The sequence below is a fragment of the Astyanax mexicanus genome, chromosome 21, assembly GCF_023375975.1.
Source record: "Astyanax mexicanus isolate ESR-SI-001 chromosome 21, AstMex3_surface, whole genome shotgun sequence".
NCBI lineage: Eukaryota > Metazoa > Chordata > Actinopteri > Characiformes > Acestrorhamphidae > Astyanax > Astyanax mexicanus.
In genome coordinates this window covers 31,897,810-31,925,125 of record NC_064428.1, presented here as the reverse complement: position 1 = coordinate 31,925,125, position 27,316 = coordinate 31,897,810, and the positions used below count along the sequence as shown (strand labels likewise).

At 39.6% G+C, this 27,316-nt stretch overlaps 2 protein-coding genes across 4 annotated transcripts in view; both read right to left on the bottom strand.

Annotated features, from left to right (window-relative positions):
* itga6b (integrin, alpha 6b) overlaps positions 1 to 18,524 on the bottom strand; it is a 63,165-nt gene extending 44,641 nt beyond the window's left edge. The window contains exon 1 of one of the 3 annotated variants that reach the window (XM_049469703.1): positions 18,193 to 18,524. In XM_049469703.1, coding sequence (XP_049325660.1) covers positions 18,193 to 18,365 — 173 coding nt within the window. In that variant the 5' untranslated portion in view covers positions 18,366 to 18,524. The remainder of the gene's footprint in view (positions 1 to 18,192) is intronic. The other 2 variants (XM_049469701.1, XM_049469702.1) reach the window with 2 other exon arrangements.
* tmem41ab (transmembrane protein 41ab) overlaps positions 1 to 27,316 on the bottom strand; it is a 519,270-nt gene that overhangs the window by 23,370 nt on the left and 468,584 nt on the right. The window lies entirely within an intron of this gene.

Below are 27,316 nucleotides of genomic sequence, written 5' to 3'. Positions count from 1 at the left end.
TTCCTTTCACGTATCTGTGGGCTTACAAGCTTACACAGGAGGTTCTTATCAGATCAATGCAACACATGCTCCCTATCGTTTCTAGAGATAAAAAACACCACAAGAGATTTAAACCACTACCATGCATCACTCACTTGAAATAAATGGGATTTTTGATGCCTTTTAAATGTGCTGAGCTTCAATTGGGGGAAATAAAAGCTTGTGTAGCTCCATATTCCACATTCAACAACATGGAAAGAGGAATCATGCCATTCGCCTGTGTGTGTTTGTGTATGTGTGTGTGTTAGCACGCACAAGTGAGTATTATCGGACTGTAGTCTGCTGCTAACCCCGGCTAGCACTGCTGGAGCAGCATAAGCATTAGCATTGGCCATTAACTGCGCTAAGCCGTAGCTCTTTCGCCATTCAGAGATGAGTATATAAGACTGTAGTCTGCATGTTTACCGTGTTAAAACAAGCTACTACTATAAAAGCTAGATACTATCGCCCTAGCTTACCAGAACACTCAAAATTCCTGAGTGTAGCTCTGTCAGGTGGAATTTACTAGCGCTAATAATAATGCTAATGCTGCTGCACCTAGCCTTAGCGGAAATCTGGAAATCTAAGTTTATTGTAAATAAACAGAAGCACTATACTCACCCAAATAAACAGTTTTCAAGAGCGAAATCTGTGTAGATAAACATCCAGTACTCGTTTGACTTAAAAAAAAATCCTTTCAAGAAATAATTTTGTTTACTTAACTTAGCTTAGCTTTACAGGTCTCAGCACCCAACAGAGAGACCTGCTGAACTACAAGGGAAACATGGCGAAACCCCTGTTCCTTAACAGTGTCACATAATGCGCCTTATGATCTGGTGCGCCTTATAGTACAAAAATAGACCAGAAAATAGATGTTTACTGAGAGTGAGCCTTATAATGCGTACAAATTATTGTTAAATGTCGATAATCGGATCATATTAAACTTTTAGTTTCTAATCACCATCAGAAAAGCCTGTAATTGTTTTAAATGAGCTTATTTTAAATGACTTTATTTTTTTCTTCTCATTTCAATTTTTTATTTATTTTATTTATTTTTATTACTTTTTATTTTTTATTCTAATGGTTTATATTTTGATTCTTATGGTTCTTAGTTCATTATTATTCATCATATCATTTCTTATTATTTCTTATCATTTTACTTTACTTTTACTATTATTATTATCTTTTTCTTTACTTTATATTTTATAAATTCTTTCCTTGTTATGTGTCAGTTTGTTTTTATGGTGTTTTAGAATTGTCCATTTTTTTTTCTTTTTACATATGTATTTTATTCATATATAAATTAAATGTTGATTTAAAATTAGTATTTCTATTATTTTATTTATTTTTTTACTAATTTATTCCTTAATATTTCTAATTTTTTATTAAATGTTTTCAGTCCCTTTTATACTGTAAATGCTCTCATTGTAAACAACCTCAATGTGAACATAAAGATTAATTGATTGATTGATTGATTGATTGATTATCGTATCATGATAATTTTTCTTACCGTATCGACCATGTGCTTGTTTAAAGCATATTGTGATCCATTGTTTTTAACCATATCACACAGTCTTAGTCCTGTGTATAACCCCAGTTTTTAGGAGCAGGATTATTAGTCATTTTCCTGTAATATAATACTTTATCATAATTATTTCTGGGGCAACAAATCGTCCAAAAAAAATATAAATAAAGAGTTTACTGTACATCCTTTATAGCACCTTTATTTTTAAAAGTGCAAGTCATTAAAGTCAATTGGGTGACATGTCTGACTTGTTTTGTGAACTAGCACTTTCTGAAAATTGCTAGCTTTGAAGAACATCAGTCAACACTAAGCTACAGAGATCTTTAAGTCAAGGTGAAAGGTTCTCATTAGCTGCAGCATTAAATACAATCTTTAAATATGACCTAACCCCAGGAGTTAATTGGCATTCTAAAGCTGGGAACAGCAGTAAATCAAGATTTCTCCACAGCGATTTCTCCACTCACAATCATAGCAGCGCTAAACAGATTGCTACAGTACTGACACATCTTACCACAGCCAAAAACGGCAGCCGCTAACCCGCTAAAGCGCTAGTAGCAGCCTAGTGCCGGGTCTTTCAGAGGTTAGCCGTGTCATGGTTCACATTACTGACTGACTCTGAATGACTTACGGCTCCAGATGGGCTTCATTCCTTTCAAAAGCTCCAGGCTTAAACAATCACACACATGTATGGAGTGCTAGCATGCTAGCTAGCTAAAATGCTAACGTACGCCAACTACAGGGTTTAAACAGGGATGTTTCGAGTCAATGCCAGAAACAATGGAAACACTATATTATAAAGAATGATGGTGGTGATGGATTCACAGGGTCATGGTGGACATTTCTGCTGATCTAAGGTCAGCTGTCTGACAACCCTGATGTAAAGATAAACCTTAAAGAGTTACGACACCCCCCAAGTTTGAGCTAACTCCACCAAAATGAGAGATTTAGGAACCTTAACCTCACAGTGAATTAAGTTAAGCCTACTATTGAAACACTATTGAAAATCCTTAGTCACAACTAAAGGTGTGTGAAAATATTGATATAAAAAATATATTAAAAAAAATAAATCAGTGCTATTTTTTGGAAATTGATACAGTATTACAAACCATACTATTGTGATACTTCAATATATATATATATATATATATATATATATATATATATATATATATATATATATATATATATATTGAAGTATCACAATAGTATGGTTTGTAATACTGTATCAATTTCCAAAAATAGCACTGATTTTTTAATAATGGTTCACATGTAAATATTTGTCAGATAGCCGACCTAATTTTAAATTAAGGCCGAATACCGAATGTGATTTTCCAAAGGTAGGAACACAAAAATTAAGAGACCACATCAGTTTCTGAATCAGTTTCTCTGATTTTGTTATTTACAGGTTTATGTTTGAGTAAAATGAACATTGTTGTTTTATTCTATAAACTACAGACAACATGTCTCCCAAATTCAAAATAAAAATATTGTTATTTAAAGCATTTTTTTGCAGAAAATGAGAAATGGCTGACAGACAGTTTTCAAAGCTTAAATAATGCAAAGAAAACAAGTTCATATTCATAAAGTTTTGAGAGTTCAGAAATCAATATTTGGTGGAATAACCCTGGTTTTTAATCACAGTTTTTATGCATCTTGATATGTTCTCCTCCACCAGTCTTACACACTGCTTTTGGATAACTTTATGCTGATTTACTTCTGGTGCAAAATTCAAGCAGTTCAGTTTGGTTTGATGGCTTGTGATCATCCATCGTCCTCTTGATTTTATTCCAGAGGTTTTCAATTTGGTAAAATCAAAGAAACTCAGCATTTTTAAGTGCTCTCTTATTTTTTTTTTCCAGAGCTGTATAAGTTTTTTTCCTCCATTAAAGTAAAACACTAAAATATGACCTTAAATATACTAGTCATTGTTTGGTTCAATTTTTTGTTCTTTTCTTCTTTAAATTCCATTTTTGGCCAAATATATTTGGTAACTTATACTTAGCCATTAAGATTTGGGCAACACTCTTAAAAAGGTGTCTTTTGATGTCATTGACGAACCACTTTTTGTTCATCAATAAAGATAATATAGGTGATATAATATACCAGTAAAGGTTCTTCTGCTATAACAATGAAAGCAAATATGTGGCCCATTTTTGCCATATATTTCTTTTCATGTAGTTAAAGGTACTGTAAGTGAATGGGAGGGTAGAGTATAGGAGATGGGAATGGGGCCCTATATGTAGATCCAGTTGTTAGGTACAGAATGTATCATCTTCCTGTATTATTATTTTTAAAATATAGATTTTTCACATTATTGTTATTGAAGCCATTGCATTATGGGTTCTTTCCAATACTTTGTATCAGTGGAATTTCAGTCATCCCAAAGGAATTGGATGTAAGGAGTGGTTTAGCTCCTTAGCTATTTTCCAACTTGGATGGTCCAAATCAGGAATTTCTATTGATGCCAATAAATAAATAAGTAAATATATATGTTGGGCAACATTCTTAAAAATGCAGCTGTTGAAGGGGTTAAAAGCAGTAAACTCAGCTGTTATGTATTAACTCACATTTTAACATTGGATACACTATGTATTTCATTAAATCACATGCTGACCTCAATTAAAAATGCGTTTTATTGAATAAAATTACTGGAAACATGCCCTCGCTGCCCTTGTTCTACATCACGTGCTGAGTGACAAACTATTACTGACATTCCTAACATCACATGCATTCAGTATATTAAATAATACTATCACAGATGAGCTATTGCTGGATAACAGTATAATTCAGAAGTGCACCACATCAAGATATTCACATGATTCAAGAAACATCACTTATTATGGCTTAAAATAAAGGTTACCCTGAGAAATGTTGGTGGTGCCTGACTCTTTTATTAATGCTAATTTATAATAATAATAATAAAAATAATAAGAACTAATGTCTGATTCTGGATGTCTTTAAAAAAATATTAAAATGTAGAATTGTATCAGTATCTCAGCATTTATCTAGTGTAGTCTGAAACAACACAAAGCCATGGTCATCCAATTAAGCGTCTACTGAGTTAAAGCCAGAAACAATGGGAGCACTGTATCACATGATGACATTGATGGATTTGAAAATGATTGGTTGTCTCCTAATCTAGATATAGTGATAACCCTTAAAGACCTCCTCTCCTAATTTTACATCCTGTTGATTAATGAGAAGACCTTTCTGAAGACCTCTGAACCATGAACCTTCCTACATCCCAAATGTAGCTTCTCAGGACCATTAAAACATTGAGTCACAATAGAACTTCCTGTCAGTAGAATTACATTATATTTCTGTGAGGAATTAGTTAGGAAATAAGTCTGTCACAACCAAAAAGTGCTTAACTGATAACACTCCCGTCCAGATCACAAGCACACTGCACCTTCAGGAAGCAAATCACCTGAATATTGAGATCACCTGCTCTAGGCCTTATTTAAGCCACTCACTCCGGTTCACTCATTGGTAAGTATTGACTTGTCTTCATAAAGTGCATTCCCCATTGCCTGTGTTGTTTCTGACCTTGTTTGTATTTACCTGCCCACTGATACTTTGATATCTTGCCATGTATGACCTCTGAACTGTGTTTCGTTTTTGGTATGTTATTTCCCTATTGCTGCTGTTTACTGGCATTGGCATTGCTTTGTCTGACTACCCCTTTGTCTTATACTTTTATCAATAAAGTATATTTTGATTTGCATCTTTACGTGTCTTCAAGTTCTGCTCCACCATGACACAGTGAAGGGAATAACTATGATCAGTGATTTACAGCTAGCTACTATAGCTAGCATTTGATGTTTCTTGTTTCCACATAATCAGATTGGATTTTTTTGTGTGTTGTCTATGCTTGCTGCCATTTAAAGTTAAATGTACTGGTGTCTTAAAGTTAAAAGTAGTTTTAATATTCACTCCAGCATTAGTATGAACTAAAAATCAAAAAATAGTTCCATTTAAGTAATGTTCTAATTTAGGGGTTCCTATCATTTTTAAAATGCATTGAAACCTGTATTGAAGCACAAAAATGTGGCTTAAAAGGGATCAGGAACAGTTTGAAATCATCTTCCACATTGAGATAGGCTCTCTATTTGTTTTTAGATAGAAAATTCAGATTTGCAGACAAATTTTGATCCAAAAGGAGGGAGTTTTTCGACACCATTTTAACTTTTCATCATATTTTCTCACTTTTAGCATCTCCACTTCCAATTCAACTTTCTAAAAAAGCTCTGTTTTAATCCAGTCTGAACTGGCAGAGCTACGGCAGGAATGTGTGTACCTGAATCAAGACTGAGACTGAAAAGTTGAGTTGAACGGCGAATGAGTCAGTTTGAATCAGTAAAGAAGTTTGGTGGCCAAACCTGATTCATCGCAAATTTAGCTGAGAAAACACATCCCCCTGGAAACTAGTTGTGATCCCCGTTTAAGAAACCTCCATTCTAACTGATTTTATGGAACTACAAGAACTACTAAACTAAGTAAAGAAAAACACTTCAGTTAAGAAAAGAAGGTGAGTCAATCCAAAAAAAAAATTAAAAAGTATCTTCAAGTGCAGTCGCAAAAAACGTCAAAAATGAAGCAAATTGTTTTGATGAAACTGGCACTCATCAGGACTACCCCAGAAAAGGATAAGCAAAAGTTACCAGCCTCAGAAACCTCAAGTTAACAGCACCACAGATGCATTACGGAGTATTTTAAGTTTAAGTTTAACACTTTTAAATTGATACATTATATGTTTAAATAAATAGAATTGAATGAGAAGGTGTGTCAGAGACTTTGACTGGTACTGTACTTGGGAAGTGTTGTCCAAACCTGACGTGAGTGAACAAGTCTCATGGGGTTCGGACAAACGTTTCAAGATGGCGTGTACATATGCTGTATCCTTCTCTGTTTCCTTCACACGTGCTCTAAAATAATAAACACCAATCATAACCTGCTTCAGCCCGGGACTACAAAAGAACAATGCAGCCATAACAAGAGAAATTCCCCCCTAAAGAACTCCTCAACCTTGCCGTATATAACCCGGCCAATATCCCGGGGTACAACGGGGAAAAAAACGTCTCCTCTTCCTTCCTCTGATTCTCCGAGCTTCCTGTCTATTGGCTCGTTTGTGGGCTTAGGTGAAGTTCTACCAGTCTGTGGGTTAAAGGAGCACACGGAGTGGTGCGACCTCATTACACTGGAGAAGATAAGAAGTCCCTGTAGGCTGCTGCTGCTACTGTATCTGCTCTACAGTATCTGGTTGCTAAGCTGAAGCTAATGCTAATGCTAATGCTAGAGCATTCCAGCATTCCTCGGTAAACACAAGCATTCACATGTTGGCTGCTGCCTTTAAAACATGCAGAAAACTCACTGTCATGTCAAATGAGGCAGCGTGGATTGGGAAGGCTCTCAGATTTTCCAGCTATCGAGAAAAAAAAAACAGGAAAGGAATACACACCCAACATTCAGAGGCATTGGGACACATGCCCTGCAGGATTTTCTTTTTTAATAGCAAAAAAACGCATTGTTATCAATAGTACCAGTCAAAGGTTTTGCTTCACCTTTTAATTCAACGTTTTTTATGTTTTTCCTACATTGTAAATGCATACTGAAGTCCTCAAGACTATGAAGGAACACATAAGGAATTTTAGCGGTTTCTGAGGCTGGTAACTCTGAAATGATGAAACTGGCACTCATCAGGGTCACAGTATAAGTTCATCAATGTTTTTGATGGTCTTTGAGACTGCACTTAAGGTTCATTTTTAAAGCTTTTTTCTTTACTTAGTTGAGTAGTTCTTCTAGCTTGTTCTTGGATTAGAACATAACTCAAATAGAGCTGTTATTCACTGTATCCCTGTAACTCTACCTCTTCACTACTTTACAACTGATGCTCTCAAACACTTTATTAAGAGGCAAGAAATTAAAGTAATTAACTCTTGATGAGTTCAGCACAGCTGTTAACTGAAAGCCTGAATTCCAGGTGACTCTACCTCATAAAACTGACTAAGAATATCCAGCCAAGATGTGCAAAACTATAATTTAAATAAGAGCCAACTGAGCCACTTGAATAACTTGTACGGTTTTTAGTAAAATGGCATGATTTGAAGTCATACTGCCAACTTTTACCAATTGTTACTGGTCATTTCCTTCTGTTAACGGCATAAAATTATCTGCCTCAGACGCTCAGATATTTGACCATCCAGACCATTAAGGGATTGAGGGTGTTTATAGTGGGTTGTTCTAACTTTCGCTGGAGTATCAGACTCTACTTTTCTAAGAAGGACGTTCCACCAAATGCTGGAACATTGCTGTGAGAATTTGATTGATGAATCCAGAGAACACAGTTCCACTGATCTATATAGTTCAAAGCTGTTGACAGGGGCTTTACAACCTTCTAGTTGAGTTTGGATTGGGTAAATGACCTGTGCAGCTTTTCCAAAGCTGTTGGCCATAAACTTGACAACTTGTTTTAGCCAAATTTACCAATTAGAAGGATACTTCTGGAGATTTCAGAGATTTATGGCCAGTTTCCTGTACAAGGATTAAGGCCATATTTTCCTTTCAATTGAAAATCTCTGCTTATTCCAGAACTAGGCTTAATCCCTGTCACAGAAACTTGAACCATAGTGTATAAAACAGGTAGCACACAAGGAACTGATGCCTCTACTCCCAGTAATCTGGCAGTAGTCTTGGCACTGTCTTTTTTTAATGCTCACATACCAGTTTTGCTGTGGTGTAACTCAACCAACAGTGCTAAACTTCTCTGACGGTTCCCATTAATGACCAAAGCAGCAGCCCAAAATAATCGCCTTACAAGCCCCTGCCAAGGCAGCACAGGGCACAGGCAAGTCAAAACCAATCGATTACGAAGGCCCAAACCCACCCTCAGCCAGCTTTTTATGCAAGCTCTGCTCTCTGGAGGAATCTGGGCCAATTCTGAACCTGATTTATGGTCTAAACATTCTTCACGCTTGAGTTTTTCCCGTCGTTCTTTTTTTTTCTCCTGTTGCTTCACGCAGCCACAACTCTCAGTGAACGTTACACAAACGCTGTTTGTCGATGGCAGCCTTTCTACGGCGACAGAGGCTCCAGGGAAAGCCCAGACCCTAACTTTCAGTAAACACTGAAGGGTCGTGCCAATTCATACAGCATGCCTTTTACAAACAAGGGAAAGACGTAGAAAGGAAATGAGGAGCTGAGCAGAAACAGTAGCCCTTTAAAATGCGGAAACAGACGATAAACGCCACCTGCTTTTCCTTTTGCTCAATTCTATTTCCTGACTCTGATCCATGCTCTATGCTCTATGTCTCTTTCTTTCTGTACTTCTTGAGCTCAGGCACATATATAAGGTCTGGAAATCACTATGAAGCTCTATAAAACAAGGTAGGTGAAGTATGCACACCCTCAGGCACTAAAAGAAGGGCCAATGAAAGACTATGAACATTGAAAAAGAAGGTGCTGGGCCACGTTGTTGCTGCCTTTCATGGCAGGGCTTCAGCAGGATAATGCTGGATAAAACTCAGGAACTATAACCTACAACCTACAAATTTAGAGCAGGATCTACAGGTCCAGCTGCAACTGTAATCTGTGGGTAAATGTGTTGCAGAATGGAACCGTACGGAACCAGTAAATACCTCCATCATGTCCAACCATCTCAATTTACTCAACTTGCATCCAGGATATAGAGGCTCCAAACAGAGTACTAGAGCCTCCTTTCATTTGTATATAGCTAGCTTCAGTTTTTCTCAATAAATGTTTAATTTCACTCTCTCACTCATATTGTAAGTACTTATATACAATACCAGTCAAAATTTAACACAACCACATTTTTATTTTCCTTAATGTTTTCAATTTAAGCTCTACAGGTCCAGTCACTAGCCAAAAATGGTACAAAATCCAGTGTACTGAAATTTGCAGGGTCTTTAAAGAAACATTATTTTAGTATTGTACAAATTGATTAACAGCCTATAGCTTGTACATTTTAAAATGCAGTCTAAAATTATGTACTATAGTCTTGGTCAAGACTTATTTTGACCTTCCGCTAACGTTAATATGTTAACTAATATTAAGCTAGCTAATGCGACTAATGTTAGCTAGCTCGTCACTAACCTTAGTTTTCTCCTCAGTAACGTTAGCTAGCTCGTTGCTAACCTTAGTTCTCTCCTCAGTAATGTTAGCTAGCTCGTTGCTAACATTAGCTAGCTTGTTGCTAATGTTAGCTAGCTCTACGCCAACCTTAGTTTTCTCTCCAGTAATGTTAGGTAGCTCGCACTAATGTTAGCTAGCTCTACGCTAACCTTAGTTTTTTCCCCGGTAGCTCGCACTAATGTAAGCTAGCTATACACTAACCTTTTTGGTAGCGTTAGCTCCCTGGAAAATGTAATAACTACAGCAAATTTACAGTAACTTTAAGACAATTTAAGACCTTAGTTACCCAGGTTTTTAATTTAAGACATATTAAGACTTTTTAAGCACTCGTGAGAACCCTGAGTAAAGTAAAGTAATAAAAGTAATAAAAAAGTAGATTGTCTGGGTCATACAGCACTGCAGCTACTGGACTACTAAACAATAGGAGTGTTCTAAAACATTTTATACTCACTGATTTCAATCACAATTAAATTGATCATAATTGCTTGATAATAAGCATGATGATGAATAATGACTCAATAGGAAGTGGTTAATAGGTGGTTAAAAGAAAGTTATTGATAAGAGCTTTTTGTACGTAAGTTGTGTGTGTTTGCGTATATGTGTGTGTGTGTGTGTGTGTGTGTGTGTGTGTGTGTCCTGACTCATATCCTTCGACTGCATCACATAAGGGTGGAGTCGGCTGCCTTCAGACTCCATGTCTGAACATGGAGAAAGTGGCTGTCAGTCAGAAAGGTGTAGCCTGCAGGCAGGTACATGTATGAGTGTGTGTGTGTGTGGGTGGGTGTGTGTGTGTGTGTTTGTTGAGGTGAGAGATTCATATACCTGCAGGCCAGGGCAGGGCACTTTGGGGTGTGTGTGTGTGTGTGTGTGTGTGTGTGTGTGTGTGTGTGTGTGTGTGTGTGTGTGTGGATTGGGAGGAGGGGGTGGGGTGTGAGCTGGGTGTAGCATTCCTTATCCTGTCATGGCTAGTGAGGGAGAATGGAGCGACTGTCTGTCAGTGTGTGTGTGTGTGTGTGTGTGTGTGTAATTGTGCGTCAGTACAGTGACACATCCAATAGGTGTGTGTGTGTGTGTGTCTCTTTAATAAGTTCACAAACACTGTTAAGGCTTGCAGAATTAAAGCCCTGCAGCAACTGTTATTTGCACACACACACACACACACACTCCAGGGCACTCTTCTCACGCTTCAGGGCCGTCACCAAATACCTCGCTTTGATTTTCAGAGCTCCTCCTTCAGAGCGAGCGACAAAGACCTGTAGCTCCAGGCGTTCTAGATATCGATACACTCCTAAGAACCGTCAAAATTCCTTAACGTTTCTTGGCTCAGGTGTAGAGTTCTAGGAATAGTCTTTACCTGTATATAGAGGTGCTTTAACCTATTTCTGATTGCACATTTTCACACCTTAAAGTCTGGATTAACAATGGTTTGAATATGTTTCTTTTCAAATTTGGTTAGTTTTTTACAGTAGATACAGAATCACCATTATAATCTGTTTTAGACAGATTAATCTACAGTTACAGTAGATACAGAATCACCAGTATAATCTGTTGTGTACAGATTAATCTACAGTTACAGTAGATACAGAATCACCAGTATAATCTGTTGTGGACAGATTAATCTACAGTTACAGTAGATACAGAATCACCAGTATAATCTGTTGTGTACAGATTAATCTACAGTTACAGTAGATACAGAATCACAAGTATAATCTGTTGTGGACAGATTAATCTACAGTTACAGTAGATACAGAATCACCAGTATAATCTGTTGTGTACAGATTAATCTACAGTTACAGTAGATACAGAATCACCAGTATAATCTGTTGTGGACAGATTAATCTACAGTTACAGAAGATACAGAATCACCAGTATAATCTGTTGTGTACAGATTAATCTACAGTTACAGTAGATACAGAATCACCAGTATAATCTGTTGTGGACAGATTAATCTACAGTTACAGTAGATACAGAATCACCAGTATAATCTGTTGTGGACAGATTAATCTACAGTTACAGTAGATACAGAATCACTAGTATAATCTGTTGTGGACAGATTAATATACAGTTACAGTAGATACAGAATCACTAGTATAATCTGTTGTGGACAGATTAATCTACAGTTACAGTAGATACAGAATCACCAGTATAATCTGTTGTGGCCGTACGTCTGTGTAAAGAGTGTAAAGACTTTGCAATGCAAATCTGGGGAATCCTTTGGTTGAATTTGCCATAAAACACCTGGAAATGATTGTTCAACCAGTTGTGAATGTAAATGTCTTATGTGAAATGTTTTATGTGAATGTTTATCCAACTCGAATGTCATCAACTCGGGTGTGACCTCATCCCCAGCTCTGATATCCGACTTCCGAAGTAAACGGAAAGCAGCATAAATACAAATGACAGTGTAACACAACTCCAGCAGACCGCCATCTGGTTGATTACTCTTTTTAAGACGTTAAGAAGGGTAGCGTTATCCAATTTACACCATTATCCTCCATAAACGAGATGCAGTTTACTGCCTAATCCGCCCAGGCATTCAACCCAAAGCCCTCGTCCAAGAGAAGGAGACGCTGCTATTGTGGCCTTTTTTTACAGTGTGTCATAAAAGCTTCAACACAGCACTTTCCTCCACAGTGCAACGAGCTCTCCAATAACAAACATGAACATGTTGGGTTCACGAGTGTTTAAAGGATAAGCAAGGGTCAATATGTTGAGTACACACTCGTTAGGTCATGCAGAGGTGAGCCTGCACAAGTACACTTTTGACAAAAAATGAAAAAAGGACCAAGCATCAAGTTGATTGTTGGAACGTAATGCAACTTAACTCACTATAAGTGGGAAAAAATCCATATATTTTGGACTACAAAGTGCTCTGGATTATAAGGCACATTAAGCAACACTAGTAAGGATGCCTACATTGAAGTGATCAAGGTAGTCGCCATGTTTCCCTTCTAATGGGGAAGCTGGGGGAAGCGCCCAAGTAAACAAAACTGTAATTCTTAAAAAAAAAATATCCAGTGAGCGCTGGATGTTAATCTACACAAATATTTTTCTGCTGAAAACTGTTTATTTGGGTGAGTAAAGTGCTTCTGTTTATTTACAGTAACCTTAGATTTTCAATATTTAGTCTAAGGTAGAGTTTTCAGTGAAGGTTCTCCAGCACTAAGGCTGGGTGCAGCAGCATTAGCATTAGCCGCTTACCGCAGAGTTTTAGCGGGGCATAAATGGCAACCGATAGCACTAGACTAAGGAACCATGAGTGTTCCGGTAACCCAGAGCACTATCTGTTTCCATTCTAACACGAAAAACTTGCAGACTACAGTCCAATATAGTCGCCTCTGAACGGCGAAAGAGCTAGCACTGTGGTTATCAGCTAATGCTAATGCTGCTGCACCCAGCCTTAGTGCTGGAGAAACTTCACTGAAAACTCTTATAACCCTTATAACGCTGCGCTTCAGCACAGCGGCTTTACTGCTCCTTAATACCTGACTGGTAGAATTCAATACATAAAACACACCGGATTACAAGACGCTAGGGCTGGCCCGAATAGCGTTTTTTGAGCTCCGGATATTCGGCACTGATTCGAAGCGAATATTCGAATATTCGTTTTTAAAATAAGAGGTAAAAAAAAAAAAAAAAAAAAGGAAATCACGGCCCCTTTAATCCACTGAAAAATGTTCAATTTGCTCTGACCGACGAGACATATTCACCCCGGATTTTTGGTGTTTTTATCCCGGATTTTTGTGTTTTCACCCCATATTTTTTCTGTGTTTTTAGCCCAGATTTCTTTGTGTTTTCATCCCGGAATTTCTGCTGCCCCACACCGCGGCTTATCCGCTGCGTAAGCAGGCTAGGAGGCTGCTGCTGCACGGTTTCTCCGCTGCGCAAGCCAGCCCAGTAAATTGCTGTTTGTGTTTTCACACTTAGGCTATTTGCTTAAAAAAACAAACAAAAAAAACGTTTGTTCAGGAAGTATTTTATATTCTTAAACATTGTTAATTATATTAGAGGACAGTCATTGTAAACTGTACTTGGTCTATTTCGGTTAAAGGATTGTGCAGGGCATATTACTGATTTTGTATTTTTGCACTTGGGCTATAAGCTCAATATTAAATATTTCGTTTGTTTAGAAATTATTTTATATTTTTAAACCATGTTAAATTATATTAGAGTAGAGGAAAGTCATTGTTAATGACGTTATTGTATTTGGTCTATTTCGGTTTAAGGATTGTGCAGGGCATAGCCGTATTACTGATTTTGTATTTTTGCACTTGGGCTATAAGCTCAATATTAAATATTTTGTTTGCTTAGAAATTATTTTATATTTTTAAGCCATTTTAAATTATATTAGATAAGAGGAAATTCGTTCAGACATCATTTTTGTAGGCCAGGCTTTTGTAACCGATTTAGCCCCTACTGTTGCCACATTACCCCTTACGTTTTATTATATAAATCAGTTTCGTTTTTTTTTTATCATGTATAATAGAGGTCTGCGCGAGACTGATTTTTAAACCCACTCTTCCACGCTCCCGCGTTTCTGTCTCGTTACCGCTCCGCAAAAAAATTGCTTCTTTTAATCCCACGCCCGCCCGCCACATACACATTTCTGCCGCTCCCGCCCCACGTTCCTAATATAAATTAAATAAACTACATTTAATGCTTCAAATTTACTTATATATTTATTAAAACAGCAGCGCTGCACCATCGGTGTGTGCGTGTGTGTGTCGGTCCATCCTGCGCGTTGAGAGTTTTCTTTAGGTTTTTTTTTTTTTACAATTATTACAGTTTTCTTAACTATTTATTAATTTGCTCCCGCATCGTCTGGATTAAACTCCCGCTCCAGCCAATAACAGTTCAGTTCTGTCCCGCGCGCAAGATATTCTGACGGGACCCGCGAGAACAGAAGTGGTTAGAGTGAGGTGGAACTCTGGAAAGGAGAAAAAAAACGAATATCCGAATACCAAAATTAAAAACCGAATACCTACTCAACGAACGAATATCCGAATACCCGAATATTCGGGTCCAGCCCTACAAGACGCACTGTCAATTTTTGGGAAAATAAAGGATTTTAAGTGCGCTTTACAGTAATTATAATATATGTATGTGATCACAATATTACAATATGATTACAATATTAGAGTGAAGGATTTGTTTACTGAGACAGTTATTGGTGAGATGTTAGTGTCCCTTGTATCACTACTAGGGGTGACTGACTGTGATACAGTATGTGATGGCTTCCCAGATCATCACTTGGTCATCACCAGCAGTTGGGGCAGTGTGTCAATCCATAGCAAAGGCAGGATTGAAGAATTCACCACGGGGCCTCCATACCTCCATGAATCCCACAGAAACCCTGATGCCTGATTCATCACTAAAGACAATACAATTCCAGTCCATAGTTTACAGATTACCTAGATAGTGAGCAATTCATTAAAACAACCATTCTCCTTCTCATAGTCCAATAATGTGCCTCACTTTTAAAGTCTGTCCACTGAATGCAGTACATCATATAGCGCTTTTCCACCAATGTGGAATTGGCACTGTTCTGTTTTGCAAACCTAATTTTGAGCCATTTGCTGCGTTTCCACCAACAAAAGTAGGTTCCAGATCCAGTGCAGCGCCCTCTGTTGATGTCGTATGATGTGATGCTATGGCGGTTCTACTAAAACTGGCGGAAACATGGGCTGGTTCTCTAAAAAGCACCACGAGAGTTATTTTAGTGGAAAAGCTCTAATAGACGCATGTCTAGCAGTGAACCATCTCTCACCAGGAGGTACACTACCCAAAAGTAGTGCCTCTGAGACCCTTTTCATGCGGGAACCACTGAAAACACACACCTTCTTGTAGCAATCAAGCCACACCTGTACCTGTACTCATTTACATATCTGCCTAAGACATAACATAACTGAATGCTAAGTTTTGAAACAATCCAGGGGGCGTTGCCATGCAGCTAAGCTACTTGTAAAGAGGTTTGCAGCCACTATACCCAAATCTGGTCACAAAACACACTGCATTTTAGACTGACCTCCACCTCTACCCCCTCCCTCTCTCTCTCTCTCTCTCTCTCTCTATTTCTCTTTCTTTCTTTCAGTCAGGAAAACAGCAGGTTGGCGCTGGCAGGCTCCTCTATCCTGTTGCCCGTCTGTAGGCTTCAGGAATGAATCACGGCCTTCCTCACACATTCCTTCTTCACCGAGCTCCTGGTGCTACAGTCTCAAACAGGGCTTTCAGAGTCTAGTTCACCATTAGTGTCCATTATAGGAAGTGTCCTGATATCATCTTCAGAAAATAAGATTAAAAACTAAAGGATGATACAATGCACAGAGAACAGCTTTAGAAAATATATCAGGGAGGTTATAGAAATAGTCTTGTAGGAATATAGGACATAATAATGGTTTTGCATCACAAAGTTATTAGAATTTTCCTTCAATAAAGCAAAACTAACATTATGTAAATGTTTAAAAATGCGGTAACACTTTTTATAATAACTTTCATTAATGTATTTTTAACTAATGAGCAGTGAAGCTCATCAGGATTTGAACATTAATAAATCGTTAGTAAATACGAATTTTAAACCGGGCAAATTTTATTTTATTAATTGCAGTTCATGTTGCCAATGCATTCATTAGTATTTACAAATGTGATAGCAACTTTTTAGTTTCTTAAAATATGAAAAATAACAGTTATGTTATAGTTATGATAAAGTTATAATAAAGTGTTACCAAAAATGCTAACATTAAAAAAAAAACTAAAAATTAAAACATTGACATAATTGACATTGCTGCAGCAATGTTAATTAAATGTTTAAAAATAAATGTTAAAAAAAAGTTCTAAGAACATCCAGAATATCTACTAACCAAAAATACTTAGCTAGGCCATGGACAAAAGTATTGGGACACCTGCTCATTCAGTGACTATTATGGAATCAAAGATGTTCAAAAAACAGTTTTCTGTAGAGTTTTTTCTACTTTTGTTGGAGTAACTGTCTCTGCTCTCCAGAGAGAAGAAGGGTTTCTACTTAATTTTGAGGCAATCCTGTGAGGATTTTTTATTGAATGGCGCTCCATCATTCCATCATTCCAGTGCTGCACATTTCAACGCTGAGGGGCTTTACACCCCTCTATAAGCCCGCCTGCCATTCATTCATTAGGCATGGTCCAGATAGACGTGTTTCCATGTTCATGACCCAGACAGTCCTAATCTATTGGCAATACTAATCTACAGGGTATCATCTACTAGACAAGCAAGAAGAGACAAGCAATTGGTGCAAATTCTAAATAAATTTACATATATTATAAGTGGTCTCCACATTTGGCACACCACAATTGCACACTAGTGTCACCCTAGCTACTGAATAATTCATAGTTTTAATAATTACATAGTAATTACCAGTTTTTCATAAATATGTATTATATGTATAAGTTTAAATGGCCCATATCATACAAAACTGAATTAAATCTTTCCAGTGTTCACATGTAGGTAATAAAGATATTTTTAGCAACCAATAGCAGAAGTCTAAAAACACCTTATTAACCACTGAGTAACACATTAGTAGGTATTCCTATAGCCCACAGCTACTTAGCAACAGCTTAGCATCCAACAGTGTACCCAAACACATTAGCAACCACCTATGAAACACCATACCATTCAACACCTGTAACACCTGTAGCAACACCCTAGCAACCGCCTTGTAATAGCTAATACACAGTAGCTAACACGTATTACCTTAGCAACAGCTTAGCAAGAATGAAGTGAATTAAACAAAAAATCTATTTTAAACCTTTAAAATACAATAAACAAATGGGCTTGTCACAATGATTACATTATCCAGTTATTGTACAATATATATATGGACATGGTCTCAATACTATAATGGTGATAATGGTGATATTGTCTATTAAGTTTATTTGTATGTTTGTTCACATACAGCTTTGGAAAAAAATAAGAGATCACGTCAGTTTCTGAATCATTTTGAGTATTTATGTGCAGAAAAAAATAGAAATGGCTGAAAAAAAAATAAATAGATGCAGAGCTTTCAGACCTCAAATAATGCAAAGCAAACAAGTTCATATTCATAAAGTTTTAAGGTTCTTCACCAGTCTTACACACTGCTTTTGGATAACTTTAAGCCTGGTGCAAAAATTCTCAAGCAGTTCAGCTTGGTTTGATGGCTTGTGATCATCCATCTTCTTCTTGATTATATTCCAGAGGTTTTCAATTTGGTAATCATTCTCTTTTTAAGTAGTCTCTTTTTTTTCCAAAGCTGTATTTCTCTAATTATTTTAATTACAAATGTGTTTTCTTTAAAATTGTATAATTGCATTTGAATGGTCTGAAAATGGCAATAATATAATTTATTGCAATTATTTCTCATACGATATATCGTCCACAAACAATTGCTGTTTTATCCAAACCTGCAGACCTCCACAGCTGTTTTCCATCAATAATCTGCGAAAATAAGCTCTAAAACCCTTTAAAAACCCAAACCCCCAGGCTCTTACATTCTCTTGTCGGCGGGTTTGAGCTGGCGGTGCATGGTCAGAGAGAAGCCGAACAGGCTGCCCGGGTCCCCGGACTTCTTGATCACGTTCTCCGTGTCCAGGTTGAAGGCGCGGATCAGCCCCAGGTTCAGCAGAACCAGCAGCGGTAAGGTCACAGTCCAGCCCAGCGCCATAGCAGCTCTGCTCGGGTCAGCCTCGGCTCTTCTCCGCGGAGTAATGTAATATTTCTCCCGTGTGCTCTGTGTGTGTTATCTGTGCGCTCTGCGGAGCTGATAAACCCCGCGGACTCTCGCTCAGCCGCTCAGCCGCTCTCTCACTCACTCAGTCCGGGGCTGGAGCTTTCTGAGGGCCCCGCCCGGCTGACTCCACCCAGCGGCCGCGCCCCTGCCTACCTGTCCGGGTTCGGGGGACGGAGGGTGAGGGGGTGGGCTGGCCTGGGGTTAACCCTGGTACTGGAGGTGGATTGGCAAAAAAAATAAGAGACCACTTAAAAATGATGAGTTTCTTTGATTTTACCAAATTGAAAACATCTGCTTGAGTTTTTGCACCAGGAGGGGCATAAAATTATCCAAAAGCAGTGTGTAAGACTGGTGGAGGAGAACATGCCAAGACGCATGAAAACTGATTTAACAAAAAAACCTTAATAAATATGACCTTGTTTTGTTTGCATTATTTGAGCTCTACATTTTATTTTTTGTTATTTCAGCCATTTCCCTTTTTTCTAAAAAAATGCTATAAATTACAATATTTTTATTTGGAATTTGGGAGAAATGCTGTCTGTGCTTTATAGAATAAAATAAACAACAATGTTCATTTCACTTAAACATAAACCTATAAATAGCTAAATCAGAGAAACTGATTCAGAAACTGAAGTGGTCTCTTCATTTTTTCTAGAGCTGTATATATAAGCAAGTTTCTTTTTATATTATATATTATTTTTTATACTGTTTATTTATAATTCTTTCCATAATATGCATTATCATTAACTCAATATTATATGAAGAAATTAAGGAAATAAAAATAATAAATCTAACAATCTTTTTTATACATAATAATAATCTCAGCAATTAATATTGTTATTATTATTGTTATAATTATTAGTAGTATTATTACTCATTATATGCAAAATACACATACATACATACATTAAAATAAATTAAAATAGTTAGTATGAATTTATTTTAAAGTACAAAATTCTTTCTTTATTTATTGTTATAAACACATACATACATAGCCTACATACATACATACTTGTACATATATACATCAAAATTGTGGCTTTGATACATACATACATGTTCATTCTCATATTATGTCACTTTAAAGTACAAAATTCTTTATCTATTTGGAATAAAAAAATTGCAGCTTTGATAAGTTTCTGTTTACCTCATCTGTTTACTTTGTCTCACCCTGAGTTTCTAATCCAGCGTTTGGCTCTTCTTGTGTTTTGCACATATATTTATCACTTTCAAGATGCTTTCATGTCTCAAAGTTAAGTTGATACAGTTTGTGGTCATAAAATAGCCCACGTTTTTCATATCAAGTCATTTCAAAGTAAAACATTCTTTATTTATTTGGTAATTAAAAAGAACTGCAGCTTTTAAACTTGTCTGTATACCACATGATGTCATATTTCAGGTTTCTCAACCAGCATTTGGTTCTTTTCATACCCCTTATAGCAAATAATTGTATTTTATTATTTTTATTATTTATTACAATAATTTGTAATTATTGTCATTCAGAAAAAACACTGTACTAAATACTGGACAGTATGTAGATATTTTACCATATTGCGCAACCCTGAGACACTGTAATGCAATGTGTCTTTATAAACATATTTATTCATGTTTAAACAGAGCAGGGGTCAGATCTCAGCTGGTTCAGTCATGCTACGATTCCCCTGGAGCACACCAGTGTTCTCCCCTGGGTAATGAACCCACAACCCTGTAATCAAAAATCAATGTTGCCACCAGGAGCAATTGGACTGATTTTCACAATAAACATTCATCTTTAGCCAATAGAAACTCTCCTTAGACTATGGGCAAGACGTCCAAATGATGACACAACTTCAGAGGTCTGTACAAAACCAATCAGAACAGAGAGTTTCTCTGATTTTGCTATTTATAGGTTTATGTTTGAGTAAAATGAACACTGTTGTTTTGTTCTATAAACTACAGACAACATTTCTCCCAAATTCCAAATAAAAATATTGTCATTTAGAACATTTATTTACAGAAAAAATGAGAAATGGCTGAAATAACAAAAAAAAGATGCAGAGCTTTCAGACCTCAAATAATGCAAAGAAAACAAGTTCATATTCATAAAGTTTTAAGAGTTCAGAAATCAATATTTGGTGGAATAACCCTGGTTTTTAATTACAGTTTTCATGCATCTTGGTATCATGTTCTCCTCCACCAGTCTTACACACTTTGAATAACTTTTTGCCACTCCTGGGGCACAAATTCAAGCACTAAAGGTGTCATTGAAGCCTTCTACATATAAACCATTCATTACAAACCAACACTGTGATTGTGACAATCTGTGCGGTTTTGCAATAAAAACATAAATTGCAATATAAATAAGTGTATCAATAGTTTGTTAGGTTAGGGTGTTAGGGTTTGTTAAAACCCTAATGTTTATTATATGTACTGTATGTTACCTAGTTAATCAAGAAAAGTTACCGTATTTTTCACATTATAAGGCGCACCTACAATCTAAGCACTAGCTCTTTCACCGTTCAGAGGCGAGTATATTGGCTTGTAGCCTGCTACTAACCCTGGCTAGCACTGCTGGAGCAGTATTAGCATTAACTGCGCTAAACCCTAGCTTTTTAGTCGTTCAAAAGTGAGTATTATCGGCCTGTAGCCTGCTGCTAACCCTGGCTAGCACTGCTGGAGCAGAATTAGCATTAGCCGCTAACAGTGCTAAATGCTAGCTCTTTCATCATTCAGAAATGAGTATTATCAGACTGTAGCCTTCGCATTTAAGCTACGTGGGACAAACCGCTAACTAATATCACCCTGAATTATCGAAACATTCAGGGTTCCACAATGTAGCACTGTCGGCTAGCGCTAGCAGTTAGCCGCTAATGCTAATGCTGTTGCACCCAGGCTTAAAGGAAATCTGAAAATCGAAGCTTATTGTAAATAAACAGAAGCACTTTACTCACCCAAATAAACAGTTTTCAGAGGAGAAATCTGTGTAGATTAACATCCAGCTTAATATATATTTTTAAGAATTACAGTTTTGTTAACTTTGCTTATCTTTTAGTTATACCTTACCCCCACCACCACCACGCAGTGGCAAGACCTGCTGAATTAGAAGGTAAAACATGGCGACACCCCTGTTCCTTACTAGTGTTGCATAATGTCTCTTATAATCTGGTGCACCTTATAGTGCGAACAAAATACAGTACATAATAACCAATCCATATCTAACAGATAATGAAATGAACCAAGACTCTTCTACAGTTGTTTGTTTGGTGAGAGTTTCACATATCTGCACGCCCTTCCAATTAAGACGTCAGCAAGTTTTCTATCAAAAGCAGCAGCAGCAGCTCGATGGGTTGGAACAAAGTGGACCTCATGCGTCCAAGGCTTTAAACAAGTGGGGCAGTGAAACAATGCGAGCTTTGTGGCCACCAACAGGAATAAATCTACACTCCTCTTAGCCTGGCAAAGAAGAGAGGGAGAGAGAGAGAGAGAGAGAGGGTAGGAAAGAGAAGAAGAAATACGGACACTCAACCATATTGCTATCTTTTAAATAAAGGTGATACAGAGTATCTACTTGAAGTAATGCTGTCCAAGTTCTCTACAGAGTCTTTGGGAGCCAATCCATTCAATCCATGTTTGATGGTCAGTTTAATTTGGCCTAACGTTGGTCGTGGACCAATGTTTAAACTTACGTTTACTTAGGTTTGCCTAACATTGGGTGTAAACCAGTATTTGAAGGTAGGTTTTTATTAGTCTAACTTTTCATCTCAACTGATATTTGATAGTGGGCTTACATTGGCCCAATGTTAGAAGCCAACTGGGGTTCAAAAGTGGGTTTAAGTAGTTTGAGGATGGACTTAAGTTGGCCTGATGTTGATCGTCAACCAGTGTACCTAAAGTTAAACTTACATTTCTGTGTAAATGTTGAGTGTAAACCACGTTGGGTGTCAATCTGGGTTTGAAAATTGGCTTATCTGGCCAAATATTGGGTGTAGGTTGGTGGCTCTACAGCTCTGGAAAACATTAAGAGACCCCCTCAGTTTCTGATTGTTGTTTTATTCAATAGACTACTGAAAAAATCTTCCAAATTCCAAATAATCTGCAGAATATGAGAAATGGAAGAGGCAGAGCTTTCAGACCTCAAATAATGCAAAGAAAACAAGTTCATATTCATAAAGTTTTAAGAGTTCAGAAATCAATATTTGGTGGAAAAAAACTGTTTTTTAATCACAGTTTTTACACATCTTGGCAGCATGTTCTCCTTCACCAGTCTTACACACTGCTTTTGGATAACTTAATGCTACTCACTTCTGATGCAAAAATTCAAGCAGTTCAGTTTGGTTTGATGGCTTGTGATTATCCATCTTCCTCTTGGTTATATTCCAGAGGTTTTCAGTTTGGAAGAATTGGCCTTAATTGATTCTGATCCCACCATCTTCCAATTCTTCTGGACTATTCTAGCCAGACAATGCCATTCACAATCATTACCACCTATTGCACTGTCAATACCACCACTGTGGGTGGTTTCAATGCCTTCTCTGATGTATGCCTAATTCACATGTCACACTGTGGATCCAGGAATGTTTGAATGCCAGCACTTCCATGAGCACACTAGCTAGTGTTCAACCACAATCACAAGACAGATAACACCTCACAACTTATACAGCTGTGAATGTTCCCATACGTTTTGGTATGTTGGTGTAAACTTCACCAACAGCTTGTCAGGTCTTAGCCCTGTTTCGTGTCTCTGTGTGTCTTCCCCACGTGACCTGTGCCTCTCTGTGTCTCCTGTCAGTAGATTTCCACCATGTGTTTCTAATTTGTAGCTCCACCCCTTCCCCAGGTGTTTCCAATTCTAGTGTGTTTTATGTACTATAAATAGCTCTCCTCTGCCACCTTGTCCTCCGTCGGTCTTTGCACCTTCCTCTGTTGTTTTGTCGTTCTTGTGTTTCCTAGCCTAGCCCTCGTTTTCTTAGCTTTAGCCCTTGTCCTTTGTTTATCTCTAGTTTCTTGTTTATTTCCGTGTTCCCTAGTTCCTTGTATATTACCCCTGCTTTGTGTCTATTCCTAGTTTAGCTCCTTGTATATATTCCCTGTTTGTTTATCTTTATTATTATCTCTAGTTTGTTATTGGTTATTTGTGTTTCTTTGTTACATGTTTACTTGTTGCTTGTTTCCTTGTTTCTTTGTTATTTATTTAATAAATTATTTATTTATATCGCCCTTACCTGCACCTGTGTCCGCCTCCTCGTCTCCCTGCCTGGGTCACTTCGTGACAGAAAGACCGACCGAACATGGACACAGCAGGTTCTGCCTGGATGGGCACCAGGATGGCGATTCGCCGAGCTCCTTGCGGGACCCCGGCGCAGGACACCTCGAGGCCTCAAGGACGCCGCAGGCCTCGGGGTAGGCGCTCTAAGGGGTCCCGCCAGCCGGAAGAAGACCCCTTTTCCGGGGAGGATTTTCTTGGGGGGGCGATGAGGGTTGGTGCTTTGAGCCTCGGTACCTCCGTGTACCCGAGGCTCAAGGAGCGGGACCCGTGGGACTTTCTCGGGTGCGCTCCCAGCAGCTCCGAGGACGAAGAGGAGCTCTACGCCGCATCAGCCCGTACTCCAAAACCGTTTCCCCCAGGGGCGGTGCTCTACCCGGCTCTCGGCCGCACAGCTCCAGAGGCCGTCCCGACTCACGTCCGTTCCCCTGCAGCCAAGGTGCGCTCCTCACCGGCGGTTCCAGAGCTAGCTTCCCCGGTGGCTAAGGCGTTAGCTTCCCCGGCGCCTCCAAAGCTAGCTCCTCCCGCGGCCAAGACACTCTCCTCTCCCGCGGCAAAGGCGCAAGCTGTGAAACCGCGCTCCGGGACTTCCGCGATGGCAGTCGAACCGCGCTCCGTGTTCCCCGCGGTTGCTGCCGAATCGCGCTACAGGACCTCCAACCCGGTGAGCCAGCCGCGAGCAGAGATTTTCCACGCGCTGGACTCAGCCGGAGGGAGTAAAAATCCGGTCCGGGTTTTTGCGGCAACCGCAGCCTTGAGCCCCACAGCTGCAGCGCCAGCCCCTCAGGCTGAGGAGCTGGCTTTCATGGCGGCTGCGGGGCTGGATTTCGCCGCTGCAGTCCAGCCTCTCTCTGGGACTATCTCCACGGCAACCCAGCCGTGCTCCAGGACTGTTATGGAGACTTTTCCCGTGCCGGTCTCTACCGGCGGCCCCGCGCTGCTTGCTGTGGACTCTGCCGGCGAGGCTGCGGATCCAGTCCGGGTTTTTGTTTCGCCCGCGGCTTCAGGCCTCACAGCTGCATTACCTGATCTCCACACGCCCAGCTCCGAAACTCACTCGGCGGACACGCCCACCTACGAGGCATCTTCGGCTGCTGAGCCACGCCCCCGAACTCCTGCCGCTCTAGACTCTGCATATGCTGCTGTGCGTGCTGCTCCAGCCTCCATGTCTGCTGAAAATGCTCCAGCCTCCATGTCTGCTGAAGCTGCTCAAGTCTCAGTGTCTGCTCCAGCAGTTCCAGTCTCCGTGCCAGAGCCAGCTGCCCAAGTCTCCGTGCCAGCACCAGCTCCCGCTGCCCGAGTCGCCGCGCCGCCAGCACCAGCTCCCGCTGCCCGAGTCGCCGCGCCGCCAGCACCAGCTCCCGCTGCCCGAGTCGCCGCGCCGCCAGCTCCAGCGCCCGCTGCCAGAGTCACTACCCCACCGGTTCCTGCTCCCGGAACTTTGTTTGGTCCCAGGTCCCATGTACCCAGGCAGGCACCGAGGTCCCCTGACTTTGTCCCCAGTACTGTGCCCAGGCTGGCTCCTTGGACTTCCCCTCAGACATTTGCCAGTCCTGGGCACCCACCCGTGTTTCTGGTCCCCATGTCTCTCCCTGTTTTGGTCCCTGTCTCTGTTTACGTCCCTGTACCCGTGTCTGTCTCTGTTCCCGTCCCAGTTACAGTGTTTGTTTCTGTCCCTGTTAATGTCCTCGTCCCTGTTCCCATGTCCAGTCCCGTCCAGTCTCCTGTTCAATCTCCGTCCCCTGCCCAGTGTCCTGTCCAGTCTCCGTCCACCGTCCAGTTCCCTGTCCAGTTCCCCGTCCAGTCTCCTGTCCAGTCTCCGTCCACCGTCCAGTTCCCTGTCCAGTCTCCGTTCCCCGTCCAGTCTCTGTCTCCTGTTCAGTTCCCCGTTCAGTCTCCCGTCCAGTCTCTGTCCTCTGTCCTGTCTCCGTTTCAGTCCCCGGTTTCGTCTCTTGTTTTCCCCGGCCTCTCCCCGCCGCCAGCCCCCGGGGTTCGTTTTTACGCGCCTCGGGAGCTGCGCGTTTAGGGGGAGGCTTCTGTCAGGTCTTAGCCCTGTTTCGTGTCTCTGTGTGTCTTCCCCACGTGACCTGTGCCTCTCTGTGTCTCCTGTCAGTAGATTTCCACCATGTGTTTCTAATTTGTAGCTCCACCCCTTCCCCAGGTGTTTCCAATTCTAGTGTGTTTTATGTACTATAAATAGCTCTCCTCTGCCACCTTGTCCTCCGTCGGTCTTTGCACCTTCCTCTGTTGTTTTGTCGTTCTTGTGTTTCCTAGCCTAGCCCTCGTTTTCTTAGCTTTAGCCCTTGTCCTTTGTTTATCTCTAGTTTCTTGTTTATTTCCGTGTTCCCTAGTTCCTTGTATATTACCCCTGCTTTGTGTCTATTCCTAGTTTAGCTCCTTGTATATATTCCCTGTTTGTTTATCTTTATTATTATCTCTAGTTTGTTATTGGTTATTTGTGTTTCTTTGTTACATGTTTACTTGTTGCTTGTTTCCTTGTTTCTTTGTTATTTATTTAATAAATTATTTATTTATATCGCCCTTACCTGCACCTGTGTCCGCCTCCTCGTCTCCCTGCCTGGGTCACTTCGTGACAGAGCTGTTATCTACACTCTTCTACACATCATATTTAATAATGCAGCACAGAGATGATTATATCTTCATATTCAATAATACATCACTGACATTATTATAAACTATCTAAATATGGCGTGGTAAATTTGCGAGGGCTATTAGGAGAACAACGCAAAGGTTAGATCTGATTAAATGCAGTAAATAAAGCTTTGAAATGCAGTACATGTGACAGCGTCCACATGCCCTGTTGTATCTCAGCTGATTGAATTAGTGTGGCAAGAAAAATCCTTGCCAGACTCCAAATAGCCTGCTGTGTTAACCTTCTGTATATCTGTGTTCATTAACTCTAGCTGATAACAGACCTTCTGGTCTTTTCCTGGTCTGTAGAATCAGGGACAGCAGTAAGTAAAAAAAAGAAATGATGGCCATGACTTGGGAACACCCATACGTTTTGAGGTGTTATCTTGTTATTGAGCTTACTTTAAACACAGGGTATCATGCCTATTGCAAGGCCATGAGAATTATATAAGTTCAAGCAAGACCAGAGAGCTAAGCACTGCCACTAGGTTAGGGACATCGTTGGTTCGAAGCCCAGTCATGCAGCTTGCTATCAGCTGCTGGAGCCCCGAGAAAGCACAATTGGCCTTGCTCTCTCTGGGTGGGTGCAGTAGATGGCGCTCTTTGCCCTCATCACTCCAAAGGGTGATGTTGATCAGCACAAGGCTGCATCTGTGAGCTGATGTATCAGAACCGAGTCGCTGCGCTTTCCTCCAAATGCAATGCTGCATCATCAGCAGTTGGAAAAGAGGTGGTTGCTGATTTTGCATGTATCGGAGGAGGCATGTGCTAGTCTTCACCCTCCTTGTGTTGTGGCAGCTTATGGCCTAGTTAAATTTGGGAGAAAAATGGAAGAAAATTAGAAACACATTTAAAAGCCAGCAGTTGGGGCAACCAGGTATATGTCATAGAAGGCTAATACACTTGTAATGGGTGGTAATGATCTAGCTAACCTTAGCGTTGAGCTAAATTACACACTAATGTTACAGGGAAGAGAACTAAAGCTAGAAAC